At 37.5% G+C, this 14,443-nt stretch overlaps 1 protein-coding gene across 1 annotated transcript; it reads left to right on the forward strand.

Annotated features, from left to right (window-relative positions):
• Positions 1-10,764: 10,764 nt before the first annotated feature.
• On the forward strand, positions 10,765-11,430 carry LOC138873747 (uncharacterized). Its single transcript, XM_070152224.1, has 2 exons — positions 10,765-10,933; positions 11,033-11,430. Exons 1-2 carry the CDS (start codon positions 10,765-10,767, stop codon positions 11,428-11,430), a joined length of 567 nt encoding a protein of 188 aa, XP_070008325.1.
• Positions 11,431-14,443: the final 3,013 nt, after the last annotated feature.

Consider the following 14,443-nt stretch of genomic DNA (forward strand, 5'->3'; position numbering starts at 1 on the left):
AGGGTTAATACTTGTACCAAACACACATTAATCACTTTCATGCTCACATAATATTTCAAACATTTAAACCTAAACTAACGTTTAAACATGAAGCAACCTTGAAGACACTTGACCCGAAACAGTACCCTTATAAATCAAACCACTGATGATTTCCATACTTTGTGAATAACATAGCTCAATTATTAAAGTTCGACCAAATTGCTATATGAATGTCAAGCTTACATATGCTGACAGTAATGGAACCTAACAATTTCCCAATAACTTCTACATACAGATAACAAGGATTGCAAAATTGACCTATAACACTAAAGCTAAATAAACAGCAAGATCCAAATATATTATAGTCTTTACAGTTCACAACTAATTACAGCATGAGAATTCAATTACTTAAATGGAATTTAACTAGGACTATACTATGAATAAGTGAGGGAATATAAACATCACGCAAAGAAACAAAGAACTAAAGCATGATGGTGCTTCCATTTCATCCTTGAATCAAGCCTTACATCATGAAGGGTTTAGAACTTGTACATGGAATTCGAAAAGAAAAGCAGAAAAATGGAGAATCAGCAACAGAACAGTAGCAGGCCAATACCAGCAATACCAGCTCAACCAAGATGAACTTGAAAATAAATAGAAGACAATCCCACTCGAACAATACCCAAAACAACATCAAAATTAAACCTCAAACACCCAATCTCAGTCCATTTTAAGACTATATCAATCAGAAATTCTTTTCAGGATTTAAAACTGAAGGAATTACAGAGCGAATTTCGATGAAACAGTAAGTTTACTCTAATTTTCAGCCGTTTTTCCTTTTTTTGAATTTCAGCTCTCTAATCTCTTGGGTCTGCCTTGAAAGGCAAGAAATGATGCCTTTATAGGCACGAAAGTAGGGCAGCCTCAGCTTGCACTTTGCCCCTTTTCTAATTTTGTTTTTTCCTTAAGTGTCCCTAGCTTAATTTTTCAGAAGTCAAATAGGTCCCAAGGTCAACTTCTAAGAAGCTTCCTATTTCTGTTACAGCAAGATTCCCTATGCAGATTTCCCGGAATACCCCTCAAACCCTGGTTAATTACTTTTCAAAAACTAGAACGGGTCCAAATGTGGGCCAAATTGGCCCAACCAAATTGGTATGGGTCTGCAGACCCAAATAAGATCCTACTTAGGCTTTTGATTTTTCAAAAACCAATTAGAAACAGACAGGGATCCCATTAAGAACTGACCCAGAATTCCCAAGAGAAGGAACCCAGAACTTACCAAAGAAGAGGGAGAGAGAGAAGAAAAGGAAAACAAAACATAGGACAGAACACAACTTGAACTCAGAAATTCTAAACGAATTTTAACCAAATTAAAGAAAAGGGGGGGGGGTGTAAGAGGATAATGAAAATGTGAGAGAACGAAAAATGCAATGAGAGCGTAGGAACTTACCAAATCGAACCATCGAAACTGGACGGGGACAACAGACTCAACCGAACTTATGCCGATCCTTTGTTCTTTGTCAAGAACAACTGAACGACATAAGTTTCATTGATTCCAAACCTCAAAGTTTGATAGAATTGCACTCCATGATTTTGCATGTTACCAGACTTGACTAAAATATGACTTTGAATCTTCTAAGGGTCAGACTCGGCCTCCAAATTCGAAGAGTTTGGGGTTGATTTGAGGGTAAAGGGTTGGATATTTGGGATGGGGAGGTTGTGTATGTGTTGTGGTATTAGTTTGGTGAGGATTGGAGTGGTCTATGGCGTCGTCGTGGGGCTGAGGTGGTGGAATACTGGGCAGCGGGCTAGGGTTCTAAGGAGATGAGAGACAGGGGTGATGAACACAAAGGAAAGGGGGGGTTGTTCTGAATTAATCTCGAAACTTTTGGACATATTTAATCAGTGTACAAGAAGCCATCTCCACCGTTGGATGAGCCAAGATTAAAGGCTCAGATCATTTTAAACCTACTAACTCGAAACGACGTCGTATGGTACTGGGGGGGTTTGGACCGGGTTGGAGCCGGATCTAGGCCGGGTGTGGGGTAATTTGACCGGTTATTAGGTGTAATTGTTTGGTGTTGGAAGAAATTTGAGTGGAAAGCCCAAAAAATTCAATTTCTTCTTATTTCCCTTCTTTTCTTTTCCAATTTCAAATCCTTTCTTTTTTTTCAAATTAAAAATAAAACCTAAATTAAATTTTTGACTAAATTATCCTACCCAATTAGATTAATCAATCACCTAGTATTTACAATAATTAATTAAATCCTAAGTTCAAAAAAATATAAAATTCAAAATTAAACAGTTAAAAATGCAAAATGAGCTATTTTTGTGATTTTTATATCTTATAAAACACTAAATTACTAATTAATTCAAAAATTCAAAAATTAAATCCAAATGCAAATACAGAATATTTTGTATTTTTCATTAATTAAAATGTACAAACAAAATGCAAGCAATTAACAGAAAATGTCACGAAAATCAACAAAATTGCAAACACTGAAAGAAATTATTTTGTTTTGAATTTATGGGAGTAATTCATATAGGGCAAAAATTGCGTGCTCACAAATATGATTTAAGCATTTAAAATCGACAACAAGATTCCAAATATTACAAGTAGAGCATGCTTTTGGGTCCTGGACTACGCAGACTTATGCATAATAGTAGCTACGCACAGACTCTCGTCACCTTGTGCGTACGTAGCCCCCAAAAATAGGAGCACATATCCAATTAATTAACCTGTGGGGACAATTCCTTCTTACAAGGTTAGAAAGGAGACTCACCTCGCTCCAAAATTCCAAAACGGGCCTCCAAGCTCCTCTGAAGACTCAAGTTGATGCCCAATGCTCCAAAACTAGCTAAATAACGGGCAAACCAATGAAAATATACCTTAATACTCATAACAATTCAATTTATATAAATTCTCAACTTCACTCTATGACGACCCGGTCAGTCGTCTCATGAGTTACCGCTCCGTTTCGCCCATTTCTGCTTCTTTATGCCTTGTTATCCGTGTTCTGTGGTATCGGGTTGGTCGGATCGAGTTCGGAAAGGATTTGGTAAGGTCTGAGAAACTTAGTCTCTTTAGAGTGAGTTTAAGTTGGAAAAGTCAATCGGATGTTGACTTATGCGTTATCGGATGAGAGTTCTGATGGTTCGGTTTGCTTCGGGAGGTGATTTGTGACTTAGGAGTGCGATCGGAATGAGTTTTGGAGGTTCGGGGTAGATTTAGGCTTGAATTGGCGAAGTTGATGTTTTGGCGATTTCCGGTTGGTAGGCGAGATTTTGATATAGGGGTCGGAATGGAATTCCGGGAGTTGCAGTAGTTTCATTAGGTCATTTGGGATGTGTGGGGCCAGTGGTATGTTTGATCGGGACCACAGAAGAGGCTAGGAGAACAGCATCTGCGATGTCGCAGATGCGGGCGAGGAACCGCAGATGCAGATGGTTGGGAACTTAAGTGATCCCGCAGAAGAGGACGTAGAACCGCAAATGCAGTACCGCAGATGCGGAAATGTCCGGGCAGAACATATAAGTTATTTAATTCACGATTTTGAGCTATTTCACCATTTTTATCTCGACTTGGGAGCTTTTTGAGCGATTTGAAAGAGGGATTTCAAGGGAACTTCATTGAGGTAAGAAATTTGGACCTCTTATTCCTATGCTATTATTTCATGGATTAGAGCTAGAAATTATGAAAATTTAGGGTGAAAATTGGGGAAACTAGGGCTTGGAAACTTAGACCTTTAATTGGGGATTTGAAGTACCATTGAGGGTCGGATTTGAGAACTTTTGATATGTATGAACTCGTGGAGAGATAAGGAACTTATTGATGTAAAAAGTATTGAATTTCGAGAACGTGGGCCCGGGGGTCGGGTTTTGGTAATTTCGGGATTTGTGCTGTTTATTGATTATTTTCACTTGGGCTTCGTTCCCTTAGAATATTTTGATGTCCTCGTTCTGATTTTGGATAAATTCGACATGCGTGGAGGACGATTCGAGGGACAAAGGCATCACGAGCTAGGGATTTGACCGGTTCGAGGTGAGTAATGATTGTAAATGATGTTCTGAGGGTTTGAAACCCCGGATTTGCACATCTAGTGCTATATTGAGTGAGGCACACGCTTGATGACGAGCGTGGGGTCGTGCACTATTGAGGATTGTGACTTGGTCGGTCGCGATTAATGATTTTACCGCGTATTTGATTGAAAACTATTTGCTATCATCATTATTTAGGCTGAATGCAATATTTGGGCCTAGTGCCGACTATTTGAACCCTTCGGGGCTTTTTATTGATATTTCCTCACTGTTTTTTGACTTTATACTTGAACTCAGTCATGTTATTTTCCACTGTTTTCATACTCAGCCATGTTTACTCAGTTTTAAGACATAAGTGATATTTTAAATGATGTTTGGGCTGAGAAACACTGTTTTACTATTGCCCGAGGGGCTTGTAAGGATTTTTGACTGAGTAAGGCCGGGGGCCTATGTTGTGAGGAAACATTTGATACTAATTATGAGGCCGAGGGCCTGAGATATGTACACCACGAGGTGGCTTGATTGATATGAGGCCAAGAGCCTAGTTTTGATGCCACGAGATGGCTTGTTATTGCGCTTGGGCCGTCTCCAAGAGTCTGCACACCCCCAGTGAGCGTAGGTACCCATTGTGATGTGAGATTGAGCCCGAGGGGCTGGTATTGTTCTAAGATGTTGCCCGAGGGGCGAATTTGTTAATACTGTGCCCGAGGGGCGAACTTCTATTTGTTTACTTTACCTTGACTGCCTGTCAAGTACCTGTTTACTTGTTGAAAAAGAATTCTACTTAACTTTTCATTGGTTTACTGCTTTTAAATGGTTTTACTGCTTCAATATAGAATGCCTTGTGCCTTACATGTTTTTTTACTTTCAGTCGTTATTTACATTTGTTACTCACTGAGTTGGAGTACTCACTTTACTCTTTGCACCCTGTGTGCTGATTCAGGTGTAGCTTGCCCCGCTCCCGAGTGCTGATCACTTCAAGCTTCAGGCGGATCCGATGAGTCTTTAGGTAGCTATTGGCGTTCACAGCCTGGAGCTCCTCCCTATCTCTTTTCCTTTATGTCCTTAGTTCAGTATCAAACTCTGTAGTTACATTTGAGTATTCCGCGTTTTTAGATGCTCGTGACTTTTGACACCCCGGTTAGGGCTGTGTCGGGTTGTACTTCCGCATTTTATTGATATTACCTGCTACTTAGTATTATTATGTCATGTTTTAGACTGTTTTCTTGCTATTTAACTGTTTAACATCGAATTGTGAATAGTTGGCTGGCCTTGTCTTCACGAGAGGTGTCATCACGACCGTGTCCAGGTTTAGGGTCGTGACACGCTCGAAAAGTTGACAAAACCGCCCTCGAGCCCACGTGCCCGAATTCCAAAAATTTTCGAAGATAAACTTTACACATAACCTCACGAACTCAAATATATATTTTATTCTCAATTACATACCAAAAATCGTGGTCAAAATCCAAGAACACCAATTTTCTCGGTTTTTCTCAAACTCCCAAATTTCTACTAATTTTCATGCTAAAATTCATACATAATAAATATATTTAACTCAAGATAGGTGGGGTTAGCTTACCTTGTCATTGATGATGAAAAATCCCCATTTGAAGCTCTACAAAATCGTCCAAACAAGAGAAAGATGAAAGAATATGGCCAAATCCCGATTTTAAAACAACTCACTGCCTCCAGCCTTTCCGCACCTACGGGCACTTGACCGCTTCTGCTGTTCCGCAGGTGCGGCCTTACTACCGTATTTGCGGTCCTTTATCGGGCCACCTCCTTCCGCTTCTGCGCTTCTCCTTCTGTAGGTGAGGTTCTGCTTTTGCGGCAAACGACTGCATCTGCGGTCCCAACTTTCTCCCTTCTTAACCGGATCTGCGCCCTTTTGGCCGCTTCTGCAGCTCTGCACCTGCGTCCAAGACATCGCAGGTGCGATTACACCAGAGGATAGCAGGCTTCAGCTCTTCCTCCCAACTCCAATTCAATCCACTAACCGTTCGGAATCCACTCGAGGACCTCGGGACCCCGACCAATCATACCAACTGGTTCCAAACCATAATGCAGACCTGCTCGAGGCCTCAAATCATATCAAACAACGCCGAAATCATGAATCACACCCCAATTTGAGCTTTATGAACTTTAGAACTTAAAACATCTATATTCGATGTTTAAACATATCAAATCATCTCCAATTGACCTCAACTTTTGCACACAAGTCACATTCGACATTACGGACCTACTCAAACTTCCGGAATTGAAATCCGACCCCGATATCAAAAAGTCCACTTCCGGTCAAACTCCTCAAAAACCTTCAAATTTATATCTTTAGCCAAATGACTCCAAAATGACCCACAGAACTCCGAATTCACTTCCGATCGCGTTCCCAATACCAAAATCACCATACGGAGCTATCCCCAGACTCGTAATCCCAAACGGACATTGATAACACTGAAATGCACTTCAACCCAAACTTATGAAATTCTTTCAAAAATGCCAACTTCCACAATAGGTGCCGAAACGTTCCCGGGTCTTTTAAAACTTTATCCGGACATATACCTATGTTCGAAATCACCATACGAACCTGTTGGAATCTTCTAATCCCGATTGCGAGGTTGTTTACTCAAAAATTCAATCTTAGTCAATTCTTCCAACTTAAAGCTTTCGAAATGGGAATTCTCTTTCCAAATCAACCTCAAACTTTTCCGGAATTCAATTCCAACCACGCGTACAAGTCATAATACCTGAAGTGAAGCTGGTCATAACCTCAAACTGCTGAACAACACGCTAGAGCTCAAAACGACCGATCTTGTCGTTACAATAGTTGTAATTGGTATTATCTTTTACCAAGTCAAATCTAAAACATATTTTTCTTTCACCGGGAAACTTCGCAATTAACATCTACTTTAGTTGATCGACATATTCATTTTATTAGCTAAGATAGCTCTTTCAGTCATCTATTTTTTTAAAAAAATAAAAAAATTCCTATTAATCACCAAGTATATCTTTACAAAGCCATAGCATAGCTAAAACTCAGCTAGCTATCCAAACAAAACAAAATAAACTCTAAAACACCTACTAACAACCAAAAATTTTAAAACATAAAATGCTGAAGTACAGTTCTTATCCCAGGCCCAACTCGAATAGTGTAAGTTATCTCCTTTGCAATAATTTTCTAGTTCCTACTCCTTTGCTCTTAGATTCTTTGATTCCTTTCCATCTAAATTGTATGGACACATTCTGCAAATATCATCCTAAATACTTGAGCATCTTGAGATTTTCCCTTGGAACACTTGATAACCCATGTGAAGTATTGTTCCCATGTTGCAACAGACAGATGGTCTTTTTATAGCCACTAGTATTAGTACTCGCACGGATGCGCGAACACTAATCATGTCAAATATTTAAGTTATTTGAATTGTATATAAATAATTTTAAAATTTACGCTTTCTCAGTAAATATATATAATCATGAGATATTAACTACATGAAAAAATTAATTATTTCTTCTATTTTTCTTTTTCGATACCATTCTTGCCGGTGTCATTACAAACATACAATTTTAAAACATGTGGTCTTTGGATTCATCATGGGCTTGACATAGGACATAGGTTGGATTAGCAGGTAGTCCCCATTTTATCAACCTGCCAGTTGTCAATAACTTACCTTGAAAATGTAGCCACATGGTAAACTTGGCCTTAGGTCGAGCATCATTTTTGAATACCAAGCACTTCTATAGGACTCTTGGACAGTCAGGTAATAGTTGCAGGTAAATGTTCATGATCATACTCGGCTCTACGAAGGTGAACATTGAACTTGTTCAAGTGTACTTCTAGCTCCTATAATTTTTCTAACCATCCATGGTGCTTGTTGAGGCATAATGATCTCGTTCAGTTGTTTGTCTTTGATGTGATAAGTTTGGATCCATCTGATTCATAGTTTATCTTTTTTGTGAGCTAATTCCCAGCAGGTTTTGGCAATAGTAGCTTTATTCCAAAGTTATAAATTAATCAGATTCAAACTACCCCTCGACTTAGGAGTAGGGGTGTCAATGGATATTTAAAAACCGATTAAACCGATCGAACCGTACCGTACCGACCCGATTTTTAGGTTTCTTTTTATAAAACCGTAGGTTTTTATATAAATCTCTAACTGTACCGATAATTAGGTTAGGTTTTTTATTTTATGAAAATAAACCGGAAAATACAGAACCGTACCGAATAAATTTATATGTGAAAAATATATTTATATATTAAGTTCAAAAATAATAAAATATTAAATTTTTCTTGTGTCTTAGAATTATGAAAACAATTACAGGCAAAAAAATAATAAAATTAAAATCATTATTCCCAAACCTATTATGCTACTCCCATTGAAACTAAATTATTTCCAGCATATTCACTAGCAAGACATAAGGTATTTGTAGCGATTATGAGTAACAAACTATATTGTATTGATTATGTTTTCTTTCGTGGTTAATATCTTTCTACTCGAGTGATTTATATTTTCATTATATTTATTTGTTTAATTTCTTTTATGTCGTTGTAGAGTAGTTGATGGATCTATACACTAGCCATCTTTCACATTTTCTTAATTCATCACCCTTTAAAATATAAAAATGTCTAGAGAGTTTTGCTAAGTCCTATAAAAGTACGTATGTTATTCTATTCTATTTCTACTAGTGACTTTTAAATGACATATAAAAAAATACCGAAAATTAACCGAAATCGATACCGACGAGAAACCGATATGATTGGGACGGTTTCGAAAAATCTAATTTTAGTTATATATAATAGAATAATCGAAAAATTGATATGGTATAAAATTTACAAAATATCCGTCCGAACATTGACACCGCTACTTAGGAGTGAAGATTTTATCCCAAGCTACTAATGTTTTTTTTTTGGTAATCATATTAGTCCTAGACCACATATAGCTCCTACAATAAGAGTCAATTATCTTCGACCTTAACAGGAAGCTTCAATTCTTTTCGTTAAGTCATCTATTTTGCATGCTTACATTCATTTAATAATGAAAATGTATCTCTCATTAAGCAATGTTCAACACTACTATTTCCATCTTGGCCTTGAAAATAAATTGATTTCAAGAATGACCAAATCATTTTTAATTGTATGCTCATTTTCGTTTAAAGCAAGCTGATTAACTCATTAAATATTGAATTTGTTCTTAGTGGCATATTTTTTGTTAGCCATTCATTTGATGCTATAAATATGATTTTTACCAAGTTGGTGTTTATAAATTATATTTTTATAGATTTTGAAACTATTTGTAGTACTTGACATAATCACCTTAAGAAATTCTGTTTTTTGGCCAAAAGGCTCGTGGACGTCCATTATATCTCAAAAACTTATGACAAATGTTTTAATTGTTTAACAATTAGCCATAAATGCTTCATTAAAGATTGTCAATTTTGCTTTTTTTGTCCATTTATTATCATTGCTCTTATATATTTATGATGGTCGTCACAGTTACTTAAAGAGGTGTGTAAAACTCTTGAGCGACTCATACACTATTGGTAAAACCATTGCTTCTACAACATTTATTGATATTGCTAATGTTATCATGCCTCTTGACTTTGCAAGTAAAGCAAGATATAGAAATATTTTTCAGTTCCTTCGAGTTTATCTACAAAAAATAGTACTACTCTGCCAGAGTCAAGTTTTTAAAAATATAGTCTTGAAAAGTTGCTCTTGATCAGGATTTAGCTTCGATTGGGTATTGTATTTTCCACATGTACTTCTATGAACTTTCTCAATTACTTGTTTATATTATGATCGAAACAGTATAATCTAGTTCCTGATCAAGTTTAGATGTATCATATTTTATTACATTCTTGCTCGTACTCTTTTAAGAATAATTAATGCTTTTCATCACTCATTCTAGTTAATTATTAGAACTGTCATGTATCCTTCTAAACTATTCTAATATGTCTTTATAATATGTTCCCGCAACTTTATAACATCAACTGGATTGTACTGCACTAATATAATTGCAAATATATTTTGGAAGAACAGTCTCACCTAAGCATTCTGAAATGCTATTATCCGATTCTAGTAACCCTTTTTTTTTTTTGTAACTTTTTGATTACTTTAAAACTATCTTCCATTAATAGTAAAAAAGTTTTTGAATAAAGAAGGTCCTCTGAAAGAGTTCATAAGTAATAAGTTAAATTAATAAAAATACTTTTCTGAGCACAAATATTAAATGTGTCTAACTAATAGATTAACCAAATATAAATAATTAGTCTATATCCCCGGTTAAGGCACATTCCAGTTTACATAGTGAGCATGATTAGATTTATATTATTTGATGGCACAATAATTTATTAGTTTTTCCTTTTCTAGTCGTACATTAAATATAAATATTTTTTTTACAGGTTTGTTGATATTACAGATATAGATTTAGTTGAAGTAGTTAAGTAGTTATGATGTAAAGGATATTTAAGTAAATAGTGGGTTGGTTAGTTTAGGCGGTTAAAACAGTATTAATACATTGTACAGTAGCTTTCTTCTTTAATTCAATACAAAAGTATCTTATTCTTCCTCTCAAAATCTCTCTTCTCTCTACGAATGGACTTAGCTCAAGTATGGCAATGGCAGTCTTCGCATGGTATCAGAGCTAATGGAGAAGATCTAGACACGCCTCTTCTTCGCTCAATAGCAGAAGTTGAAGCTCAGTCGGAAGATAAACAAAATCTTAAAATTCTGATTTTCTCTTCGATTCATAAATGGGGAAAAATAAGATTGATCACACACATCCTTTGTTCGTGCATCCATCTGGTACTCCAGGTTCAGTGTTAATTCCGATCCAGCTCAAAGGATCTGAGAATTATGGCCTATGGCGGAGATCGATGAAGATTGCACTTCAAGCTAAACGGAAGCTAGGGTTTGTTGATGGTAAGCACACTACAGCTACGTTTCCTGAACCATTGCATGAGGATTGAGAGAGTTGTAATGCCATAGTCCTTTCATGGATTATGAATACTGTATCGCCAGATCTACTCAGTGGGATAGTGTATGCATCAAATGCTCGATCTGTGTGGGAGGATCTTTGTGAGAGATTTGACAAGGTGAATCGCATGAGGATCTATCAGCTGCATAGGAAAATTGCAATAATATCCCAAGGTACCGACTCTGTATCTACATTCTTTACGAAATTGAAGGAACTATGGGGGGAATTTGATGCAATTGTGCCGTCTCCTAACTCTGGGAAAGACTATGCTGAGCTCTTAAGTCAACAAAGGTTGCTTCAGTTTTTGGGAGGTTTAAATGACTCGTATAGTCAGGCAAGACGCCAAATTCTTATGAAATCTACAAAGCCTAGTCTAAATCAAGCATATGCCATGGTCATCGAGGATGAGACTCAAAAAGGATCATCAGGGCACGATCTGTAGGTCTTAACTCACTAATGGAGAGAAATGACATTACTGCACTTTGGAGTGCTAAAGGATCTCAGATGCAGAAACCTAGAAAGAATTTCAATGTAGTGTGTGATTTCTATAAAATGAAAGGACATAGCAAAGAAAATTTCTACCAATTAGTTGGATATCCACCAGATTTTAAGGGCAGAAGAAAGCCAGTGGCTAACTCAATACATTTTAGTAATTCTGCACAACTAGGGAGTCATGGACAACATCAAGGAATGGGAAATAACTCAGGAAATGCTCACACTTGCTATGGAGCTACACAACCCTTAGGTCCAAATACTGACTGTATCAATGCAGGTTACACAGGATCACCAAGATGTTTTGAAGGTGCAGAGAAAGATGAAAGGATAAGCATGCAGATTTTAATGCCATTCACTGCAGAACAATATGATCAAATTCTGAAGATACTGCAAAAGGACAACATACATGAATCAACAGTTAATGCAGCTAATGCAGTAGGTATAAATGACCGTCCAATGCTTGCAAATGCAGTTAGTGTAAGTCATTCGGCTGATAGTAAAGCGAAGGGTGATAAATGGATAGTAGATACAGGTACAACAGACCAGATAGTGTCCAATAGTGAAATGATCTCTAAGCCTAAAGAAAATTCTAAAAGTATAAGAAGAAAGGTTCATTTGCCAAATGGAGATAGCTTGGCCATTTCTTGTGTAGGAAGCTCAGAATTAGATCAAGGGATTATATCCAATGTGCTTTGCATACTAGGCTTTAAATACAATTTACTGTCAGTATCAAAACTGACTAGGGAGCTAAATTGTTGCATACTATTCTTTCCTGATTTTTGCCTCATGCAGGACCTTCACACTGGAAAGGTGAAGGGGACTGGTAGAAGGAATGAAGATCTATATTATTGGTCTCACAGTGATAGAGATAGGATTCAAGCCTCAGTAGCACTATGTGTGAACAATGAAGAAGATTTATGGCATAGAAGACTTGGGCACATTCCACATAAGGTTCTACAGCAAATGCATATAATAAAGTGTAATAGGTTACATAGTCATAATGTCTGTGCTATTTGCCCCTTGGCAAAATAGACAAGGTTTCCTTTTTCACAAAGTACTAGTAGAGCTTCTAAAACTTTTCATTTGATACATGTTGATGTATGGGGACCCTATAGAACCCCTACCTATGATGGGAATAGATTCTTTCCCACTCTAGTAGATAACTATAGTAGAATGGTTTGGATGTTTTTGCTCAAGCTTAAAAGTGATGTATCTACTATAATAAAGGACTTCATGACTCTTGTGAAGAAACAATTTAACAGTGCAATTAAGGTGTTTAGGACAGACAATGAAAGAAAATTCTTTAATTCATATTGTGCAGATATGTTTAGGCATGCAGGTGTGGTTCATCAAAGCTCCTATGTCTACACACCCCAGCAGAATAGAGTGGTAGAAAAGAAACACAAGCAGATTCTTGAGGTTGCAAGGGCCATCAGGTTTCAGGGAAGTATTGCACTGAAATTCTGGGGTCTTTATGTGCAGAATGCAGTGTATTTGATCAATAGAATACCATCCACATCATTGGTAGGAAAATCACCTTTTGAAATGTTCTATGGTCGATCACTTAAACTACAACATCTCGGAGTTTTAGGCAGTCTTTGCTATGCTACTGCCACTAATAGAGATGACAAGTTTGGAACTAGGGAAGAACCAGCAGCAGTGCATATGGATATTCATCAACTCAAAAAGGTTATAGGCTATATAGCCTTACTAATAAACATTTTTTGTAGGCAAGGATGTCTTTTTCAAGGAGTAAATTTTTCCTTTCCAAACCACAACTTTAACATGCAGGAGGACCACTGTTGAGCAGTTCACTGATACAGATGATGCCTTCCTTATTGATTCTACCTCTGAGGTCTCAGAGACTATTCCTGATTCAGTAGCATCATCATCATTACCTTCTTCTGAGGCATCATCAGCTCCTAGTTCTGTGGACCCACCTTCTACATATTTGGTACAACCTTACCTTCCCTTAGTTCCCTCAGTTTTCTGCAGCATTAATGGTATATCCAAGTATGGGTTCTTTTCATGTTTTGCCAGAAGAGGGGCTAAGAAAGTCTACTAGGACTTCCAAGCCACCTGGCTGGCTCAATGACTTTGTTCATGGGATGCCAAAAGTTGACCCTTCTACTGCCTTGAGTTCCAGTTATCTAATGTCAGCTTATAAGTCCTATGCCTCTTTATCTTCTCCTTACTTCAAGTCCCTTTGCTTTTTCACTACTGTTATGGAACCTACTTCCTATATTGATGCCCTTCGAGATCGCAAGTGGATTGCAGCCATAGATGCTGAGTTCCAAGCCCTTCAGGACAATCACACCTGGGAACTGGTTCCCTTTCCACCTGCCAAGAGAGCCATAGGGTGTAAATAGGTGTTTAAGGTAAAATACAATGCAAAAGCTAAGATGGAGAGGTATAAATCTCGCTTAATGGCCAAAAGGTACACTCAACAGGAAGGTCTTGACTATCAAGAGACCTTCTCTCCTGTGGTAAAAATGGTTACTGTGAGGACTGTTTTGTCCTTGGCAGCTATGCATGGTTGGCAGTTGTATCAGATGGATGTATTCAATGTATTTCTTCATGGTGACTTGGTATAAGAAGTGTATATGAATCCTCCTCCTGATCTTCTAGGTGAGGGGGAAGCTCTTAGAGTTTGTCGGATTCAAAAATCCTTATATGGGCTCAAGCAGGCCTCTAGGCAATGGAACTTGAAGCTTAGTGAAGCCCTTTCTTCATCAGGCTTTGTGAAGAGCCATCATGATTATTCTATCTTCAGTAAGAAGTCCAGTGCTGGTTTGGTTCTCATCCTCATCTATGTAGATGATCTCTTGATTACTGGCTCTTCCCCTCAATTGATTCAAGATGCCAAAGTTGTCCTGCAGGATCACTTCAAGATCAAGGACCTGGGGGAGATGAGATACTTCCTTAGTTTTGAAGTTGCAAGGAGCAAACAAGGCATTTTG

The sequence above is a fragment of the Nicotiana sylvestris genome, chromosome 7, assembly GCF_000393655.2.
Source record: "Nicotiana sylvestris chromosome 7, ASM39365v2, whole genome shotgun sequence".
In the NCBI taxonomy this organism is placed as follows: domain Eukaryota; kingdom Viridiplantae; phylum Streptophyta; class Magnoliopsida; order Solanales; family Solanaceae; genus Nicotiana; species Nicotiana sylvestris.